This window comes from Mycteria americana, chromosome Z (genome assembly GCF_035582795.1).
Source record: "Mycteria americana isolate JAX WOST 10 ecotype Jacksonville Zoo and Gardens chromosome Z, USCA_MyAme_1.0, whole genome shotgun sequence".
In the NCBI taxonomy this organism is placed as follows: Eukaryota; Metazoa; Chordata; class Aves; order Ciconiiformes; family Ciconiidae; genus Mycteria; species Mycteria americana.
This window is the reverse complement of record NC_134396.1, coordinates 30,831,498-30,853,729: the sequence shown is the minus strand read 5'-3', so window position 1 is coordinate 30,853,729 and position 22,232 is coordinate 30,831,498. Positions and strand designations below refer to the sequence as shown.

The window sequence follows — 22,232 nt, the reverse complement described above, 5'->3', positions numbered from 1 at the left end:
TCCTATCACTTGTTACCTGGGAGAAGAGACTGACCCCCACCTCTCTACAACCTCCTTTCAGGTAGTTGAAGAGAGCGATAAGGTCTCCCCTCAGCCTCCTTTTCTCCAGGCTAAACAGTCCCAGCTCCCTCAGCCACTCCTCATAAGACTTCTGCTCCAGACCCTTCACCAGCTTCATTGCCCTTCTCTGCACACGCTCCAGCACCTCAATATCCCTCTTGTAGTGGGGGGCCCAAAACTGAACACAGTATTCGAGGTGCAGCCTCACCAGTGCCGAGTACAGGGGCACAATCACTTCCCTAGTCCTGCTGGCCATGCTATTTTTGATACAAGCCAGGATGCCACTGGCTTTCTTGGCCGCCTGGGCACACTGCTGGCTCATATTCAGGCGGCTGTCAACCAACACCCCCAGGTCCTTCTCTGCCAGGAAGCTTTCCAGCCCACTCTTCCCCAAGCCTGTAGTGTTGCATGGGGTTGTTGTGACCCAAGTGCAGGACCTTGCACTTGGCCTTGTTGAACCTCATACAATTGGCCCCAGCCCATCGATCCAGCCTGTCCAGGTCCCTCTGCAGAGCCTTCCTACCCTCCAGCAGATCAACACTCCCACACAACTTGGTGTCGTCTGCAAACTTATTGAGGGTGCACTTGATCCCTTCGTCCAGATCATTGATAAAGATGTTAAACAGAACTGGCCCCAACACCGAGCCCTGGGGAACACCGCTTGTGACCGGCAGCCCTGGGGAACACCGCTTGTGACACTCGTGCACTATCCAAAGCAGGAAATAGAGATTACCTTCTTACCTGTGTAAGGGTTCTGATGACTTCATTAAGCTTACTTTGAAACTGGGAGGACTGAATGCTCTCAGATTTCAGCTGCCAAGTTAAAAAAAAAAGATGTGAATTTTATAAGAGAAAAAGAGAAAGAACAAAACAGAGAACTGTGCTGAAAAGACAGATTACAGTTGCACACATCCCTTTTTATGGGGAAGTGGAGGAGAAAAGCAGAAAATCTATACAGCTGTAAACTCTTCCCCAATGGCACTGCACATGGGCCATATGATGGGAAAATGGAACAGACCCCATTTTACACACTGTAATTCTATCCCGCTTGGTTCATACCCATCATGACTCACTATTGCATAAATGGGATGCCCTGGTATATAATCACTGCTGTAAGGATGCAGAGGATGTCATTCCATCTTGCCCTCTAGCCAATTTTCTAGAAGAGATAAAGGTACCACTAGCTTGCATGTTCTCACCTGTATCATGCCTCCTTCAGAGCCCACCAGTGCAACCAGCCCACTGACAGCAGCCAGACGCTGCATTGTCGGAGAACCCTGGAAGTGTAATTCAGGATCAGCGAGTCAATGCGGTCACACAACACTACTGTAGGACAAACCACTTGTTTCTTCCAACTTAAAAACCCTGACTGCTATCACTTGTACACCTCTCATCCCAACAACCTTTTCAGGTCAGACTCCACCATGCTGGACACTCACTCATCCCTCTCTTGGTGAATGAACACTTTATATGGAGCTTCCCCCGACTCCTCCCCCAATCTGAAATCATCATGCATTTCTCCCTGACAAATCACTTTCTTCTAGCACAGTCTGTATTCCACAAAATATGCTAGTGCAATTCAACTCTGAAACACTGTTTCTTTATTGATACTTACCTTCAGCTGCAATCTTAATATGTAAATTTAGAGTTTGATTTCAAATGCACAATTTTGGTTACAATGAGATAAATTAAAATTATTATAACAACTGAGGCACTATAATCACCATTCTGTTAGTCTAATTTTGATAAGTAGCACCTAATTTCACAAGGCATCTTCATTTAATAACCTAGATTTTATCCTTGGATATTATTCCAAGTTAGTAAAGATGTCCAAATTGACATGTAATTGAGATAAGCATATCCCATAAATAATCCAAGCAGAAAAGAAGAAGAAAACCAGTTGTTTTCCTTTAGCAAACAGCCCAAATATATATTTTTGCTTCCAAATATCCATCAAACAGCATGTTCTGATAGTCCTAACTTTTCCTAGCATCACTTCTGCAGAAGCAAGGAAAATTACGTCCCTACTGTTTATTTAAAATCACCCCTCCTGCAAAAAACAGGGTATGAATTCAAACTCCTTTACCTCTGCAAGCACAATTTTTATCCAGGCCGGCATTAGTCTGTTACTCAGGTCTTCGGCTTTCCCATGACCACAAGCTGACAATCCATGTACTATTGCACCTAGAGCTAAAGCAAAACTGTGGGTCTGTAAGGTGAAAAAGACACATTAAAAAACAGATCTTCTCAAGGATTCTGTATTATTTTTAATATTTATTATTGAAACATTACTTAAATATTTATTATTTCCCAATAATTGGAAGTAATGTCTTTGCCTAAAGTACTAGATGCTTTTTTATTTCAATTATTTTCTCATGCCAAGTGACACAGGATTTTCTGAGATTAAATACTGATCTTTGGCACATAGATTGCTCTGCCTTTATTTTAGAGCCTTTATTTTAGAGCAGACTTTCTGATATGAAGATTAAAACGCCATAGGAAAGGTAGTTTGTTTTGACTTCCTATTTTCCACATAAACATTCTAAACAGTTGATTAGTGTAATAGCAGGCTTTGATTCAAAATGGTTGCCTTTTTTTTTTTTCTTTTTTTTTTTTTTTTTCTGGCAAGCATTTAACAAAAAAGAACACGCACTGAAATACAGAGATTTTTGGCCTTTTTAGAGGGTAACCCCAGGACACTAGGGATGAAACAGACACCTGGAGGAAGCTGTGGCTCTGGTTATGATGCACTGTCTGAAGGCTAGGGGAAAGTAAAAATTCAGAAGAGCACAGTAGATGTATTTTCCTACCAAGAAAAAGAATTTAAGAAACACATTATTAAAGAGACAAAAATTGGCAGGACGCAGGGACTAAAGACATGAAGAACTCAAAAGTACCAACTTCCCTTCAAAATGCAATCAAACATATAAAATCTGTTTTTATTTCACTACCTGGTAATTGCTATACATCTGCAGACGATGCATTAATGGATCAAGTGATAGTCTTGGTAATTGCACAGTATGCACAACATGCTCAATGTTAGTTAATGTTAGCTAAAAGTAGATCAATGTAATTTTCTTGAAGTTACAGTCTGGGTAAAGCAGTATCCAATATTAAATAGATAAGAGAAAAACAGAACTGAAGCAAAGCCCAAACACTGAATTACGACCTGCTGATTATTTTCCACTAAGGTTCGTAGCTTGTTCATGGTCTCCTCAGCCTCAGGTGCTTCTATGATTCCAACACTGAAAGCAGAGACACAGGAACAGGCCACAGAATAAGCAAGTACCTGAAAAAAAAATTATTTAATTCTGTTAGCCAGTGTCTGATCAAATTCACTGTGGCAATGTGCACATGGAGCAATGTGCTAGCATGATAAAAAAGCTATGACATTTTCAATTTATACTTTCAGATATTCCCTCTCTGGAAGATTCTTCATTGATGCCAACATTAAACAAATACAACTAAAGCTTGGAAGTACTTCTGGGTTTATGTAGGTCAAAATCCTGATCTTCCACACAAGTGTAGTTTATTCTTCTCAACACAAGTATCTGATCATTATTTATGTGAGCACACACAGCATGCTGTAATCCCATCAGGGCTACAAGCAGGTCCACAAGGCCAGAAGAGGAGGATGTAGTAGAACTGTCTCCCACACACAGTGCCTGACACTAGCCTCATGTCCTTGCAGAAGGATTCCGAATGACACTGCTTTTCTGTTCTTCAGCCTTAGACATGGAGAATAAGGAAATGAAGTCTGAACTTTCAACAAGGCAACCGTGCCAACTGTTTAACCTCCTTTGTACCAAAGCTAAGCAACAGAACAACATATGACTATAGCGGAAGTAGAGAGCACCTATCTACTGTGCAGGATTGACAACAATTTGACTTGGAGCAAGTAATGCTCACATTGTACCTCTTGCTGCAACAGGCCAAAGTTACCTCTCAAGTACAGGATTATATCCCAGCCATTTATATCTCTGAAAGAGCCTCTTGTGCATCTCATAAATATAGCAGTATTCATCCCAGGGTCCTGGCCAAATTTTACTCATGTAATTATTTGTACAATTCCTTACAGAGATTTTAATTGAAAAGGGTAGGTTTTGCTTCTCATCTCAAACTATCTCATGATGTTAAACAGCTGTTGCCTTTCATCTCAGAAGTTGCTGTGTTGAACCCAGTTTAAGTTCAGTAAAGCACTTTTGAGATCTCTGGGGAGAGATAAATGATTTCATAGCTGTAAGTCATTTTAATGCAGGAACCATAAACTGCAAAAGGCTAATCCCCAACACGTATGTACTGCCAAAACAATTAAACTCCATAAAAGGAGACCTTTAATGAAGAGCTTTCAGAGCAGTACCAAGAGGGGAAAGAGAATAGTACTACCAATCTCTGCTAACTCCCTTAGAAAAAACAGAGGATTATGCAACTCAGCTGTTCAGCTGCTGCAGGCTTGCATACATCGGGTATAGGGTTGCATTTTTTTTGCAAAACACCTGCTTATTCTGATTCTTGTTTTCTGTTGCAAACTCCTCCAATTTCATAAGTTTTCATTCTCAAGTTTTACCTCAACAAGGTTATAAACTTAGTACATGGACCATGTCAAAACTTACAAGACATATCTTGGCAAAATAAATTGAAATGCATGCTCAAACTTAGCAGAGCTCAGTTTAAGTCTTCAAAACATAGTTATAAAGACAACAGCAAATAGGGCCACAGCAGCATTCGTAAGTGCAAGATTCACATTAGCTAGTGCCAGCAGCTTTCAAAGAAGGAAACAGCAGGCATATTGAAAGAGGAAGTATTAGCATTAAGGTTCTCTCTGAGAGTAACTTGCTGTCTGCTTTCTAGTAGATCAGATGAGCAGTAAACTACTGCATATAAGAGAGACCCATATCCACAGTTACTTGGGACCCAACTTTCAACAATTTAATTTGAGGTTAAGCAATTAAAGGAACACTTTAAAGAATGATGTATGTTATCTTTTCAGGCGGTTTCCTAATGTTTGTGCAGCATTACAGGTTATTCTATTATTATTGTTTTCTTCAGCAGATATAAACCCATATATTGTGAAAGATATAATAGAAACCAAGCATTCCAGTACTACAGATACAAAGCTTCAGTAAAAAGTCTATAGTTATTAAAGGGAAGCAACAAAGTAAAAGGAAGATTTAAAATTTGCGATAAAATAGGTCATACCTCCTGGACCCATCTGCTTTGGTCCTCGCTGCTGTCCAGGTATTTGCAGAGTTTTCGCAATGAAGCAGAAACATGCACTCGCGATTCTGTTTGGCTACTGTGACTCATAAGTGAAAGAACAAGTCCTACTCCCAAAATACATCCAGTGCTTAAAGAGAAGACAAAAGAAAACGCATTAACTATGCTATGGCTGCTCTAAGGATTAACTATGCTATGGCTGCTCTGAACTCTCTTTTCACCCCAACGTGGGTTGCTGAGCAAAAAGACCTCTTGGCCTTAACTAGCCCTGTGGATAATTACTTACCACAGCCAATTTTACAAATGGTTTTTTATTTCACACATAGGTGACGCTTTTTGGGAGACACAGGATGAAAGAAGAGCATAAGAAGAAAATATGTGTTTAAAATAATAAATCCCACACATACAGCCTCATTATTCCTTCTGCCCCTGAAGAACCAATAGCCTCATCAACAAGCACATCAACTAGTGTGAAGGAAGTATGGATCCAAACTGCTACATCTGATTTATGCCGATATCACAAACTCTGATATCCCAGTTAAACATACAAATTGAAGGTTCGCTGGCTGTATTAGGGTCTGTTGCTTTCGGACTCCTACAACAGGTGTTCCAGTTTGCAAAAATAATGAAATTAGTGATTGAGCCAGAGAGCGGCTAAGATGGCTGTACAGATCAAGGTATTCACCTGCATTTCAGAACATGAGTGTTAGGTATACATTCTAACCCGTATGTACTAAAATATGCATACACAACAGTGGACCAGCTTCAACAGGGCAGACATCCAGCACAACTAACAGTTCGATGCTGAAGATACTTAAAATTGCAACAACAAGAGCATAGCTTCAAAGTACATAATTTAATAGGGCAACTGGCACGAACAGCTTCATGGTCTCTGCCTCTTTTTCAGATTTAACCAGAAATTCCATTCTGGACCAGAGAACGCTTACTAAATTCAGCACCTGTGCTCCCACAAGTTTCAGTTTCCACAGTCATAATACTGTAAAGTTTTGTCAGAAAATTCCCAAACAGTTCTAGCTGCCATCATGAGATACTAAAAGCACAGCAAATACTCACTGCTCTGAAGGTGATCTCTCACTGACACACATACACAATAGCTTAAAGAAGCAGCTCTTATCTGAAGATGAAGATTGTTTTTTTCCCCTCACACATCTCCCTGAGCACATCAATGACACGCACTTGCACACTGTAGCGAGCTGTCAAATGAACGTGGCTAGGATCTTGGGCATTCTTCTAAGCTTCTGCTACCCAACTTAAAAATGGGAAGAGTTACTGCTTTTACTCAGCTAAGTAAAAAAGAAACTTCTTAGGATAACTTCAGTCATATTTATAAGCTAATGTTTTTCAGCAGCTGGGGAGGAAGATGATGAACATGGCTAGAAGACTCTGAGTGGTGTCTTGGCAGTGGTGTCTTCTTTTTCCAGAAAAGAGGAGGAAACAAATCTTTGGAATCAACATTTTTAAGTAACTGGCATATCTGAATTCATGAACAGCCAACAAAATAAGGACATGGCTTATACACAAAAGTTTTAGACACAATTTTACACTATTGATTGTTGAAAAAAATACACAGAAAGAAAACAAAGTTCCTAATTAGAGCTACAGTTTTTTATGTTGTTGACTCTTAGCAGAGACCCAAAACATAAGTACAGACTGAAGCAAGGGTAAAACTTCACCCCCTCTGCTCCCCTTTTTGTAACTAGCAATTGTTTTGACTTGGCAACCTTGTTTGTGATCTACATGAAATTAATATTTAAGTGCACTTCATCCACATATCTCAGATTTCCCAGCATGTTTTAGGTGTTTTACTGGCAGTGCATCAGACAAACTGCACTACTGTCATGACTCATCTTTGAATCTACTGTTATTTATCTCAATAACGTATCTTGGCAGTGTACAGGGCAGTACAGTCCATTGCATCACAGAATAAAGGATTTCATGAACAAATCATGAAACAAAAGAAAAGGTTTGTATTTTAGGATGAAGGAAAACCAGGTATTTTCCTGATAATCCTGATAATACTGTGGTCAGTGGAGTCTGACAGGTTTCTGTACTAACAATATAAAAGTTTGATGACAGTTTTGATTGAAAATGCCTTAAAGTCAAATCAAACAGCTACTGACCTTGCAAAAAACTCCCTAAAACCCAAGTCAGTTTAATGCTCCACACAGCAATTCAAAGGAAGGCTACTGTGTATTTCAAGTTTCATAACAATTTGCTCTTTACCACTTCTTTACTCAACATGTATCAGTGTTTATCATTTGCTCAATATTTCTCCAATATTTATTCTTACAGATGCAAGCTAGTTCTGCCATGCCATAACTTTATACAAAACGCCGTATTTGCAAAGGTCTGGTAGAATTCATCCTCAATATGGGAAATGTAACAAGGCAAGCCTCAACACATGTTTTTCTTTGCAGGAAGGCAGGGGGGTGGGGGAGTGTGCAAAACCTTCCAATACAGGATCATATGTACTGCTATATTTGTTACCCATATGCTGTGCTGTTACAACTGGAACACTGCCTTTGTTTTTAAGTTATTTATTTATTTATTTTCCCCAGTACACTAAGGTTGATCTCACAAAAATCTGTTGAATATAATCTACATAAATGACTGGAAAAATTAACAGACATGAATGTACATGCTTGCTGAACCTATGCTCTATGTAAGTTAGGCCTGGGAGAAAAAGTGAGCTGTTATATAGCTTCTGTAATCAGTAAGTCCGACAAAATCTAGTAGCATAAAGAACTGTATAAATCACCTGTTGTACACATTTTCCACGCACGTGTATACTGAAAAGTGATGTATCAGTACATTTCAAAAATATATTTATTTCAGTTTCTGTCTAACATAAAGGCAGATTTAAGGTCTACTCACAGATGTCTTGATACTGTCTGAGTGCATTCCATTTAAAATCAGGAGTAACTGCAAAGCTCCTAAGGCTCTGCAATCTATGAAACTCTGTTTCAGTTAACAACTGAAGAAGCATCATATTAACATGCTTAACCATCTGAAATGTTTTTCCCCCTTTAAAAGATTATGAGTTTCACTTTTCTTTTTCTTTCCTGTGTGGTTGCAACAGATAACAGAGTATTGATTTACAAGCATTATTCTCACAGTAACCTTTTCTGGGGGAAACTTTAAGTTTAGAGTACTCTGCGCAACTTACACAGACATAGTGATTCTTACAAAATGTAAGTGAACTCTCACCAAGCTAAAGCACTGGCTCAGGGAAAGATTCTTACTGCTTATTGAAAACAACTCTGTTTTCTTCACTCCTCTTACCTCTCCCCCCCACACCCCAGTTTTAAAAAGAGAATTCTCCTTATTAAATAAAGAAAATCATATATAAACCCAATATTCCTATGAAGGCTGACATGATCAGTGAAGCGTGGTTGTATGAGCTCCAGTTTGCATAGCACACACATCGATAAACCACTTTATCTCAAAGCAGAAAAACAAAACAAAAATTCAGCAAAAGCCTCTCTTTCTCAACAACTTCCTTCAGTGTGCGAGACATCTCACTGAACACCCTGGAGAAGCGTGTTCCTGAGCAGAGAACCACATTTGCTAAAACAATCGGGAGGCATGCCGTGTCGCACAAGTTTACAGCCGGGCCGGCGGGGAGCGGGGGGCCGGCGGGGAGCGGGGGGCCGGCGGGGAGCGTGGGGCCGGCGGGGAGCGGGGGGCCCTGCGTTCCGCTAGGGGGCAGCATGAGCCCGGCCAGCGCCGGCCCGGCGGCGAGAGGTGGCCGCGGCCCGCAGGGCGACGGTCTGGTACCGGAGCCCTCCCGGCCCCGTGTAACCTCAGAGCAGCCGCAGGAGAGGATGTGATTACTGCTGGCATTCAGAAAAAAGGGAACTCCGTCCTCCCACATCTGCACCGCATTATGAACCCACTCTCAAAAAACTTGCAACCTATTCTAATGGAAAAAGAGAGTCACTGGTTTAGCACAGGTGAAACGCTGATGAAAAGGTCAATGTTAATGCTTACATCCCACAGCTGGCCGTGCCTGTCATACTGGATGAAAAGGCTGGAAAGGCCCTTGCTTTGGAACAGCAGTTTAAAAGGGGACAAATGCCAAGCTCGGCCAAGTCTGCAACATGTACAGCTTTACATTACTTCTTTGCTCACAAATAGTGCTCACACTAGACACCAACTTACCATTAAGCTTTAAGAAAATGTAGCCATTACATCCAGCATAAAAAACTACCCACCCTTCAACCTTCCCTCTCCTGCTCGCCATTGTTTCATGTTCTTCTGGCAACCTCTCGCTGCCAGAGAAGTATAGTTTGGCTGTTCTGTGAAGCATTTATCTGCAGCTAACAGGTTGCATGAACAAGCAGCAACAGGTGTAACAAAGCGATGCAGCGGGTACTGCCCCCTGTGCACCATGGGTCTCACCCTGTGCCACTCCAGAGGCAACGCAAATCCTAAGCTATACAGGTTCACAGCCCAATGGGCGCAACTGGGACCCCTTGCAGCTTTTCAGAAGGTCCACTGGAGCAGGGGGGGCAAAGGCAAACAGGAATTATTGCTCTGTTTCCTTTGAACATGGAAGAGCTGGGCAGAATAATGTTCAAAATCAAATAGAACCCCGTGCACCCCCACTGAGGCACTCAAGATACTGCATTTCCTTCCCTGATCTAAAAGGGAAATGACTACTGTGGAAGGCACATACTACTATGTTGTGTTAGTTGTTTAATGGCAACTGACACGTGTTTCATTGTTCAATTATTTCAGGTTTGCCAATGCTAGTAATTGTGCAATACCTTTCAATAATTTCTTACACTGCTGGTGGGCTGTTCCTCTCTTTGGGACATACGAGGCATAACCTCAGCTGGTTAAATGAAATATATTTGCTTTACTCAGTATTCAACATGCCATCCACACATCCACAGCTGTTAAATTAACAGCCTGGCTCTCCCAGATAAGTCACAGAATCACAGAATCGTATAGGTTGGAAAAGACCTTTAAGATCATCGAGTCCAACCATAAACCTAACACTGCCAAGACCACCACTACACCATGTCTCTAAGCACCTCATCCAAACGTCCTTTAAATACCTCCAGGGATGGCGACTCAACCACTTCCCTGGGCAGCCTGTTCCAATGCTTAAGAACCCTCTCGGTGAATAAATTTTTCCTAATATCCAGTCTAAACCTCCCCTGGCGCAACTTGAGGCCATTTCCTCTCGTCCTGTCACTTGTTACCTGGGAGAAGAGACCGACCCCCACCTCTCTACAACCTCCTTTCAGGTAGTTGTAGAGAGCGATGAGGTCTCCCCTCAGCCTCCTTTTCTCCAGGCTAAACAGTCCCAGTTCCCTCAGCCGCTCCTCAGACTTCTGCTCCAGACCCTTCACCAGCTTCATTGCCCTTCTCTGGACACGCTCCAGCACCTCAATGTCTCTCCTGTAGTGAGGGGCCCAAAACTGAACACAGTATTCCAGGTGCCGCCTCACCAGTGCCGAGTACAGGGGCACGATCACTTCCCTAGTCCTGCTGGCCACACTATTTTTGATACAAGCCAGGATGCCATTGGCTTTCTTGGCCGCCTGGGCACACTGCTGGCTCATATTCAGGCGGCTGTCAACCAACACCCCCAGGTCCTTCTCTGCCAGGCAGCTTTCCAGCCACTCTTCCCCAAGCCTGTAGCGTTGCATGGGGTTGTTGTGACCCAAGTGCAGGACCTTGCACTTGGCCTTGTTAAACCTCATACAATTGACCTCGGCCCATTGATCCAGCCTGTCCAGGTCCCTCTGCAGAGCCTTCCTACCCTCAAGCAGATCAACTCTCCCACACAACTTGGTGTCATCTGCAAACTTACTGAGAGTGCACTTGATAATAAGCCATGTGAGGCAGCTGCTCCCAGAGCTCACACTGTATTGTACACACATACACATTCCAGTAACAGGCTCCAAGGCAGAAGCAGCTACACTTCATTAAACACCTTGGCAACTGCCCAAGAGCACCAAGGAAGGACTTTCAAAAACACCTTTCATAAATGAACACGTGCAGGTAAGATGAGCAACCCTGCTCCTAGAACTGCTGGTATCTTCCCACTGCCTGTAAGCAAGACTGTGTGGTTCTCTACACATGCCCAAGATTTTTACTCGTGGGTTGGCAGGGATTAGCAGTGGTGGTCATTGCTTCTTTTCACCTCACATTAGGGACCATATGGAAAAAACTCCATGTGTGTGTTAGATATATGCATATAGGCATACACTTATATGTGTTCATATATAAAGTATTCTATATATACATACATTTATGGACACACTCACTTAGAAGAGATGGTACACAGAGGAATAAACCAGCAGGAACATCCTGAAGTTCAACAAGCACCAACTCACAGTCCTGCACCTGGCAACAGACAGACTGGGACCAGAGGGGCTGGGCACCAGCTCTTGGGGACAGCCTTGGGCACTGGTGGGCAGCAAGCTGAGCCGGGGCCAGACATGCACCCAGGCAGCAGGGAGGGCCAGCAATGCATGGGCAGCATGAGCAGGGCACAGCCATGACAGCCAGGGGAAGGATCACCCCTCTACTCTGTCCTCACCAACACACCTGGAATACCGCTCTGAATGCAGGAAAGACACCAACAAAACTGGAACAAGTTCATGGGAGGCTACTGAGGCAGTGAGGCTGGAGCCCTTGCCCTGAGAGCAGAGGCTGTGGGACCACAGCTGGTTCATCTGTGAGAAGGGATGGCTTTGGGGATACCCAACAGCATCTCCGGCACTGACAGGAAAGGACTGAGGAGATATAGCTGGGCTTTTGCATGGTGGGAGGCCAAGAGGCAGCAAGCACAACCTGAAACATCAGATGTTCACACAGAGATAAGGGCAGCCCAAAAGTGGAGACAGGGCCCAGAGATGTTGTGCTGTCTCCAGTCTTGGGGGTTTCAAACCCTGACTGTAAAGCCTTGGGCAATGTAGTCCAAGTCCATGACTGAATCTGTTTTGGGGAGGGATGTGGACCTCCAAAGGTCCTTGCCAGCTTGCACAAGTTGGTGATTCTATGGACGTACTCAGAACACGCTGTCTCCTTATCCTATCCTTACACTCTTCTGTATAGAATTAAGGAATAAAGGCATGAATTAAAAAGGTGGAGCTCAAAATAAAACAAAATATCAGCAGTAATGAAGAAAACTCACTTGTACTCCAGACTGGTGTCAAAGCAGCAGTCTTCCAGCACATCCAGGGACTTCATTAGAACTAAGTTCATCTGTTGACCAGGTACATCACTACAAAACCAAACCAAAACAAAACAGAAACAACAAAAAAAAAATCCAACACAGCTCTGCTCTTTAAATCATATAGGCTATTAAACCTCCTTCTAAGACTGAATGTCCCAGTAAATAGAGTTCTTCTCTTGCTGTAACAGGTTCTCATCCTAGTCTGTAAGCAATAACTATATGACTGGTCATTTCTGTCACATTCATATAAACATACTTATATACAAATAATAAGAACATGTTCAGACGTTAACTGGCAACCATTATTGCTACAACACCCAGAAAGAAACCCAGCATTGTAAAACACGCCTGACAGTAGGAGGAGGATACTGATTGAACATCGTCTCATGTTCAGCTATTTATAAGCTGAAAATTCATGATATTTTAAGATATTAGCACCATAAATCTCTCTCTCCATCTCTTTGCCTAAGTTATTGATAAAAAAGGAAGCATTTAACATCTCACTCGAAAGATGACATAGGGACTCCCCTCTTACAAAACATGTACACAGTTTTCTTAATGAACAGGACATCTTCAATGCAAACTAACTCTATGATTTGATATTAGCTATAGCTACGTCCCTACAAGTTTTGCCGTTATTCGAAGTCAATGCTTGGAAGAATATGTGAGATTAAGCTTTGAAATTATGCAGGGCACTAGAAGAGTAAAAACTGATATAGTCCATAAGAAATTTTTAGATAAATTTATTAATTTCAACACCCCTTGCCAAACAAACAAACAAACCAACCCCCAAAACCCAAAATAAAGATTCACATACTCCAAAATACCAAAGCTGATCTAACGTCATTCTCTTTAAGAGCCTTTTAACGCTTGTCTGTAGCTCAGTTGTCAGCACTGACTAATCATCCAGAGACAGTCCATCCCCAAATTATGAGGATGAGTCAGAGGCAGCAAGGCATCAAGACACCAAAACACGAAGATTAGAATGGAGCAATGCTGCACAGTTTTTTTCACAAAGGCAGGTGCGTCGGAAACATTAGCTTCACAGAGCAAATTAACAACCGACAGCCAAATCTGTTTGATACCTGTGCTTGTGCACCAATTAAACATTTATTATGGGTATACAGGCAGACAGAATCCTTAGCAGTCAAGAAGCTGGAGGAGTATAAAGCCAAAGCTACTTCCTAAACTGAGGCCAACCCTTCTGTAAAGGAGACATTTTCTACCAGCTGCAGAAACTCTCTTTGCTGCCAACATAGCTGTAACAGCATGCCTTAAAGACACCCCATTACACTACTTCTGTTGTAGCTCCGTCCCCATATGTGTAACTCACAGGATGTAAGTGGACACTATCCAGTGTCCAGAGCACCACTTAGAAAGGAACTGATGAGAACTGTGAATTATTTTACAATTAAGTCTCCTATGGCAGCTAGTCTCCTTTAAAAGTATATGTGTGGCTCTTCTAGCTGACTGCTTTGCAGATGTACTGTAGGATATTATGAAAATGAATCATTCATCCTGAAAGAATGGCAAAATATCCAGGATAGAACATGGGGTGAGTGGGTGGTGAAGACTCATAATAAAAGACACTTTTTGAGAAATGTTGCAAAGCCCCTCAAGAATCATTTGCCTATGACTTGTAAATACGTTAACTCCAAAGAACTTAAGGCCACATGCAGGAAAAAGAAGGAAGTTCTTTGCACACCTACATTACATATGGTAATCCTTACCTGACTTTTTCTTCATACAAACGTGAGATAAACATCCCCAAACCAAGGCCCATGTGGATTTGAACAGCTTGAGACTCATCAGCATTTGGTTTCCCAGGTAACCTGTCAGTCAGCATATTCAGGACCTCCTCAACCTTCTCCTTGTATGATACAATGAAAACTGGCACCAGGAGAGACAAAGCAGTGGCTGCACAGGAACGAGCTATAATACTAGCAGTATTTTCACCTGAATAAGATTTCTAGAAAAACATAAAAAAAGAATTTTTTTTCCCTTTCCTCTTGGGGGAAGGAAATAAAATTCCTTTCCAGGTAGTAACACTCAGCACTTTAGGAATTTAAAATAAATATCTATAGAGCAAACAGCAGCACAGATGTATTGCAATCTGGCAATAAATAGTATTTCATGGAATTGCCTATGGTAACTTTTCCATTTGCCTTACCTTGTAAACAGCTTAAAACTAGGGTAATTCAGAATACAATTTCTAAGTGTAAATAAGATTGTTAAATATGAAACTGTAAACAAAGGATAAGACAGGATGCAACCAGAATTTAACAGCTAGTCTGCATGTAAATACACTGGCCTATTTTAGTTTTCACCTTCCTTGTTAAAATATCCAGCAGCGTGATCAGACGGACAAACAGAAACCAGCCATGATGTTAATCTATTTCTGTAATTATAACACACCAAGAATTTAGTGAGTTGAAAAAAGCATCACACTGAAGATGACAAAATAGCATGAGATTTTGCAAGATAACCAGCAGAGAAGCTTTCTAGAAGGAAGATCCCCTACAAAGGTTTTTAATTCCTTTCCATTTTGAAAGGTAAAACCCATACAGCTTCCTCTACTTATGAAGCAATGGACTGATTGTAAGTCATAGCCTAATGTATATTTATTCACTTACATGTGCAACTCTGAAAAGAAAAAAAATCCCATCAGGATGCAAGGCACTCTGCAAGACAGTGTTCTACTGTGTGCTTTAGAATTTTACAAGCATAAGATTTTTTTTCATTCTTTTTTTTTTAAAAACAGAGTGGATTTTAGAAATGAAACATTGTTACATTGTTCCATCTCAAAAACACCTTTTTAAAACAGCTTTATTTTCAAAGGCAGGAGTCACAGAACAATTCAGCAAGAACTGCTAGTGCCAACCAAGTAGTTGAATCTCCTTACATCCAACCAGTCTAGCATTTATTTAACACTACATTTGATTTGGTGATCTATGTCCCCTATCAGTGATGACAGGGGTCACATGCCAGAGCTGACTCAGGTCCATCAGTAATTTTCAGCTTTTTGATGCTAACATCTCACTACTGGACTAAACACAGTTCATGAATGCAGTTAATGAAGTTCCAGTTAGAAAACATGATAATACATCAGCAGGTTGGTATTTGGCCTTGTAGGACCCAAGTTCCCTTCTGCATCCATGACACAAAGATCTCCAACTTGGTTGTTTTGACCACAGATAGTCAAGAGTTAGCAATACCTATTCCTTAAGGTGTATAGTAAGCTTTCAGTCCATCTCCAGGTCCTACTTAAGAACTGCCTGATACCTATATGGCTTGAGAATTTCAGGCTGGTTATCACACTGCAAGCACATATGATACAACTTCTCCTGGCCTTCAGGGTTTCAAGAGATACTGTAAAATAAGAATCACTGGCTCCATAACTATTAGATTTTGAGAAAGTATGCACTTCAGAGCCCTAAGGAATAGTGTCAGAATCACTCAGGAGTTTGACAGTGTGGTCTGAGGAGAGTCTGTTCATGTTAGAAGGTTTTGTTTTGTACATACATGCAGAATATTCTACGTTTTGAAGGGTTTTTTTGTTTTTAAAATTTCCTTCATTCATGTACCCTCACATGTGGTTTTTACTATTTTGGTAGTAAAGACAAACACTCAAGGCAAACCCAAACATAAGCAGAAAACACAATGAAAGAAAAAGAACAAAAGCAAGGAAAGTTTTGATTCTCCTGTATTAAAACTACTACAGGGCAAACAGAACCATGTAAATCCATGCTAAGAACTCCAGGTATGAAATAGAGATATATTCTCTTGCCTTTAACACCACAACACATACCTGGTAGAACCATGGGAAGACTTGACCTTTAGGGTGATAGCGGCTATTCACAATACTAAAGAGGGTCTCTGTGACCATAGAAATCCAGTGTTTTGTGGGAAGAAAATCAGGTTCAGTCTGCAAAAATCAAACCCAAATATTTATTGTTGTTATTTTTTCTTAAATCAGGTCCTACCTGAATGAAGCTCAGCAGCTGATGTTCCAGCTATGATCCATCAGGAATGAGATTATTTTGTCATTCTTACGTACAGTAAGTAGCATGATTTACTTGCCAATGCTGACCCTCCAGACACTACTTTTGATCAGTTACTATTCAGTGAACACAGAAATGATGAGAAAAGAGGCTGTCTGGATTTCAGTGTCCATTAGACCTCTATCTCATCTGTCAAAACCAACAAATAAATGTTAGTCATTATGTTTCTTGTGAGAAGGCGCCTACACACTCTAACTGCTTTTGTATAAATCACACACCAGCTACAAGACGGCATTCACTGAGCAGGGTGAAATTTGAACTTCAAAATGTGAAGTACTTCACATCCACTTAGCAGCCCCCCAGACACCTGGTCATATTGCTTCATTATATTCCACTAAGAGTAAAGAATCTCTTTCCCAGATTGACTCACCTCAGGCATCCCTTCAGTGTCTGAGGAAAGGCTGCTTTCATACTTGGCTACAGCAACTGCAAGACCAGTTAAGGCAAAAATAGAGTTTCCTTTCACCACTGGGCTGTCTCTGGACAGAAAAAGGCAAACAGTTAAGCGTAATAGAGATGCAGGCAACAAAACATGTATCTGAATGCAGGAGAGTTATGGTACATGTGGTCCAGGAGGGAAGGCCTTTGCACATAGCAACTTTATTGGGCTGTCTTCTATCTCAGCAAGTCTATGGCATTTCATCTTCAGGAATTAGAGAAAGAATGGGGGAGAGAAGTGTTTTATTCTTTTTTCTTGTTTGTCTTTTATATAAAGCCTAGCACACACCAGCTGTATAAAAACAGAAGCTTGCTTCTGCTATAATGAGAACTGCCACCCTGTACAGCAATTAGCACTCACAGAAATGCATCAGTTTGTCTTAGCGAGTACCATCTCTACACAGGACAACACAAAAAGCTCTTCAAACAGAGAATGCTAGACAGGCAGATGCCACTTCACTACAACAGCATCTGTTCAGGAGATTTAGCAGAACAGCCATCACTGAAATCTCAGCTTAAAAAAAAAGCTTTTAATTACTCCCCTATGCTATGAAAACATTAACGTCATGGAAAATGACATGTTTCAAAGAGTACTAACTTCTACCACAGTGCAAACCTTTACTTTTAAGAAACTCAAGAAAAAAAATCTGCAACCTATAAATAAGAGAGAGAATATAACTGTGTTCAGTTTCATGAAAAGATAGATGTTGATATCCCAGTCATTCCCAGAAAAACATATTGCAATATAATCCTGCTGGAACTCTCTTAGTTGTTTTACAATACCCGCTGAACAAATATAACTGTACTAGATCACTTACAGTCTTACACTAGACCAATACACAATGTACTTACACTTTTTGCATCAGTCTTCCATTTCTAAAAACTTCCTCAACTGTTGCTGTAAAAATACACCTACGCTACAAATGTAGGTATTTGTTCCAGATTCAAAGGTCTCATTTTCACAATAAAAATATGTTCTGGATTTCTGGTTTGCTTTTTAAAGTAAGACACACAGGTCTTAGTGGAATGTCATTGACATCTCCGGTTTGGAACACTGAAACTATTTCCTTTCAGGTAAGAGATACCTACAAATAATTACAACTAGGTGCTTAGTTAAGTTCTTTGAAATCTTCCTGTACCTCTTGCCTTAAATAATTTTCTAATCTATGTATAGAACCTTTGTTGTTGTTGATCATCAACTTCTAAAAGGTTACATTTCATGATGTACCTCAAACAGAGAGAAAATTCTAAATCTACACACTCGTGAAAGCTGGATGATTTAAATTTAATGAAGGTAAAAATAGTCATCCTAACAAGCCCCAGGAGGAAAAAGAGCAGTGTCTTACTCTTTATAGAAAATATGGGGAAAAAAACCCAGTATTTTCTTAAAAGAAAGTCAATAAACACAAGAAGTTCTAGGGATGTGATCTATGCACAGGAAATCCTGCTGGTACCTAAAGAAAATTCACCACTCCCTCCCAAATTAGGCAATGCTTCTACCTCAACTAGTTTTGCTAATGAACTTCTATAACTAAAATAATAACTTGAATTCTGAGACACAGAGTATGATATATTTAAAATTAGGCACGAGCCTTTCTAATAGACACAGTCAGTGCTAAAAATCTCAAAGCACAAGGTGGGGAAGAGTTTCTTTCTTGAACAGCAGTCATGTGAAATTGGCAGAAAACCAACTGCAGAAATATTATCTTACATCTTCTGCCAACTCATTCTCATCTGTAATAAATTAGCAGTTCTTACTTGGAAGCACCTTTGATGACATCGGTCAACATATCTCTGACCCTGCAACAGAAACAGAAAGAATTTACACCACATTCATTATACCATAGCATTTACTCAGCTAATTTCCCCTTATGCCTCATACATGTCCATTCTAGGTTAACAATTATCTCATCTAGCTATTAGAATACTTAGCACAAATTAATCACAAGCACTAAAACTGTAAAAGTGCTTACGTACCACCCAACATTTCTTCATGCTTATGTGTACTACCAATATTTTATAAAGGGCTCTTATTTGACTTCATACCACTTTTTGTAAAATGCAGGCTCATGCAATAGCCATAAATCTGTTCTTTGAGCTGTTACACATAAATTTCCAGGTCACTGTGCTACGTCTTAGCATGATAAAATGAGAACGTTTTACAATGGACAACCATAACAATTTATCCAACACTTGCTGTTCTCCTGGAAACCACTATGGGCAGTTACGCTATAAGGCAGTATAGTAACCTGAATCCATTTAAATGAAAGCCATAGGAGTAGTTAAAACTTCTTACACATTACTGTAGTTGATTTATAATAGGCTACTTGTCTATGTTGTTTAGTTTTGCATTCATATCAAGACAGAAGCAGAGATGCAGTGAATCTTCTCTATTGCCAGGTTTGGGTGAGGAAAGAGATCCTCTGTACTACAACATACAATGCTATCCTGGCCATGACTGTCATCCTACAGAAAAAGATACATTCCAATCACAGTTCCACAACACGTGATCAGAAGACTAAAAATGTATGCCTCGTAAAGTAGGGCCATATGTTATAAGACCGAGTTATAGTCAGGCTTTAAAAGAAACCTTCTCAGGCTTTCTGTCATAACCACACTGGTTTTGCATGCAGCTTCAAACCCACGTACACTAGAAACACTTACACCAACTTCGCAAATACCAATGCAAAATTCCACAGTACTTATACAATAAAGCATTAACACTAAAGTTTATATTAAGCTGTCCACAATCAGATTAAATCCAGTGGAGAACACAAATGCTTAATCGATACTGAAGTTAGAGCCCTGAAGCATCAAGCAATTAAGGGGGAACAGGAAAAGACATGAAAGCTAATACCAGGCTCCCAGTTCACTTATTGTTTTGATTTCTCTAAAGGGAATTCTGTTCATTTTTGACACAGCTTACATTAACACTGTTTAGGAAATACAGAGCAGAAATTGGTTCAGGAGAAATCTACAAAAGCAGCATTACTATAGGCATTCTTCTCACCTGGAAAATGTTTTCTCTTTATACCATATCAAGAAAGGGATCAGGCAGCGGAACAACAGAAAATTGTAGAATTTCTTCTACAATACCATATCATTCTGGATCTTACTATGAAACCCTCTAATCTACACTTAGATGGAATAAAACAACAGACACAAATTTTGCATTCCTGTTGAGTGGGACTTAGTAACACCTTTTTGATTGAAACGGGCAAAGGGCATTTTGCTTTTGTTTGTGCATACTTTGTTCCCAATGCACTTACGAACAAGCACAGAAACAGATATTTTTACTGTCCATGGATACGTAGTTCTTCCTCTCCGTGAAGCCTCCCACTTCCCACCTTGTCCCCCTGGCCATGCACATACATGGCTAAATCCTGACAGACACTCCGCTGACTGAAACAGAAGTAGTTGAGGATATGGATCAGGGTGTGCTTCATGTGCTTGGTAAGGAAGTGGTAAGAAAACCACTTGGTAAGAAAACAACATCCTCAGGCTCAACATTGCCAACTTACCATACGAACTGAGGTGTATCTCAGTTCACTACGACATACATCATACCATGGCTTACATTTCTTTTATCAAGCCATTTTCAGTGAGACAGCTCACTTAGTCTCTACAAGTAAGTAAGTTTTGCTCTTTGCATAATCCTTCTGCTTTAACATGACACAAAACAAATACAGTTTTCCATTCCTTCCAGTTGCTCACACTACGAAGTTTCAGACACTGTAGAAGGGAAGGTACCTGTGAACCCATGCATATAGGAATCCTTACAGAGAGTTACCCAGTAGTCTCTTTCTTCACGCCCCCCCACCCTGCCTTGGTCATTGTGTCTGGTTTTGGTTTTTTTTTTCATTAGTGCTCATACAGCCTTTAAACTTGCAAAACTAAAGGCTTTTAAGTCTTGCCCTCCTCTGCCCCCTCACTTGCCATTACAAGCAATCAGGAGCAGACAGGCACTTCCTTACCAGAGCCAGGCTGTAAATTGTTTGTACTGCACCTCTTCAGGATCCTCTTTTCCATGTTTTAACTGCATCTCCAGCTCTGCCTGCCTCCCCTGCAGAATTACAGAATAAGTCAGAAGTGGATCTTACATGGCCAATCACCATAAGATTTCTTCAGAGAACACTTAGGTAATGAGTGTAGCCTTTCACTTGAGGGCTACTTCATAGGTGAACTTGACTGCTTTTCATATGGGATCCAACTATAATACACAATTTATTAAGTAAAAGAATTCATGACTTTTTAGTCTGAGTGAGGAAAACAAGCTGCAGATGGCACAAACTGCCACAGATACTGAGACATCTCTCCTAGTCCACACAAAGAGACGAGTTCCCTTGGGACGCAGTACAACAAGCAGGGAATGAGATTTAGAAGTCTGCTAGCTAAAATGGATTCTAACAGCAAAACATCACTTTCTTGATTCACTACTTAAAGCAGAATTCCTCATCCTTTTCCCTTCTATGACCTCAACCTCCCTGTGACCTCCTACAACAGTTCTTTCTGTACCTTAAAGGAGATGATATGGATTCTGGCCTCTAACAATTGTTACCTAAACATATTAAGCAGCTTTGCTTTAATGTTCAGCCTCCAACAGTGAGACAACTACATCTCAACTTGTTTAAGTCATCGGTTACTGCTCCTTAGTAGGTTCTTAAGCCTTAAGTGAAAAATATAGGCACATAAGCTGTGTTTTTCAGGTATTGAATGCTTGTAGTTTGGGTGTGCATAAAAACCTGAGAATACAAGAGAGTCAATCCTGTAAATCCAGATGTCACTCAAAAGGTGACTCTCCACAGAGATTAAAGGAGCATATACAACACTAACTAAAGAGAAGGCTGCATAAAAGCTATGCAAAAACCTATTGCAATTGCAATTTCCCCAAATACATAAACATCAGCTTAAGTTCTGTACCAAACCAAGACCTGTAGGATCATCATGATGAGGCTGATTTCAGTCTCAAAAACATGCTGAATGCACAAATTGGCAGAAGTGCTTAAGCATGTGAGTAGATGTTGTGGTTTAGCCCTAGTTGGCAATTAAGCACCACACAGCCCCCCCACCTCCGGTGGGATGAGGGAGAGAATCGGAAGAGCAAAAGTAAGAAAACTCGTGGGTTGAGATACAAACAGTTTAATAGTTGGGAAAAAAAACTGTAATGAAAAGGAAAACAACAAGAGAGCGAGAGAGGAACAAAACCCAGGGAAAAAAACAAGTGATACAACTGCTCACCA

The 22,232-nt window shown here is 40.8% G+C and overlaps 1 protein-coding gene across 1 annotated transcript in view; it reads right to left on the bottom strand.

Annotated features, from left to right (window-relative positions):
- Positions 1-22,232, bottom strand: part of FOCAD (focadhesin) — a 144,466-nt gene that overhangs the window by 15,420 nt on the left and 106,814 nt on the right. Inside the window, exons 23-33 of the mRNA XM_075526933.1 lie at positions 20,967-21,055; positions 18,751-18,792; positions 16,925-17,033; positions 16,302-16,418; positions 14,224-14,462; positions 12,452-12,541; positions 5,260-5,407; positions 3,230-3,349; positions 2,147-2,269; positions 1,260-1,337; positions 802-873 (exon numbers count right to left, since the gene is read on the bottom strand). Coding sequence (XP_075383048.1) covers positions 802-873; positions 1,260-1,337; positions 2,147-2,269; positions 3,230-3,349; positions 5,260-5,407; positions 12,452-12,541; positions 14,224-14,462; positions 16,302-16,418; positions 16,925-17,033; positions 18,751-18,792; positions 20,967-21,055 — 1,227 coding nt within the window. The remainder of the gene's footprint in view (positions 1-801; positions 874-1,259; positions 1,338-2,146; positions 2,270-3,229; positions 3,350-5,259; positions 5,408-12,451; positions 12,542-14,223; positions 14,463-16,301; positions 16,419-16,924; positions 17,034-18,750; positions 18,793-20,966; positions 21,056-22,232) is intronic.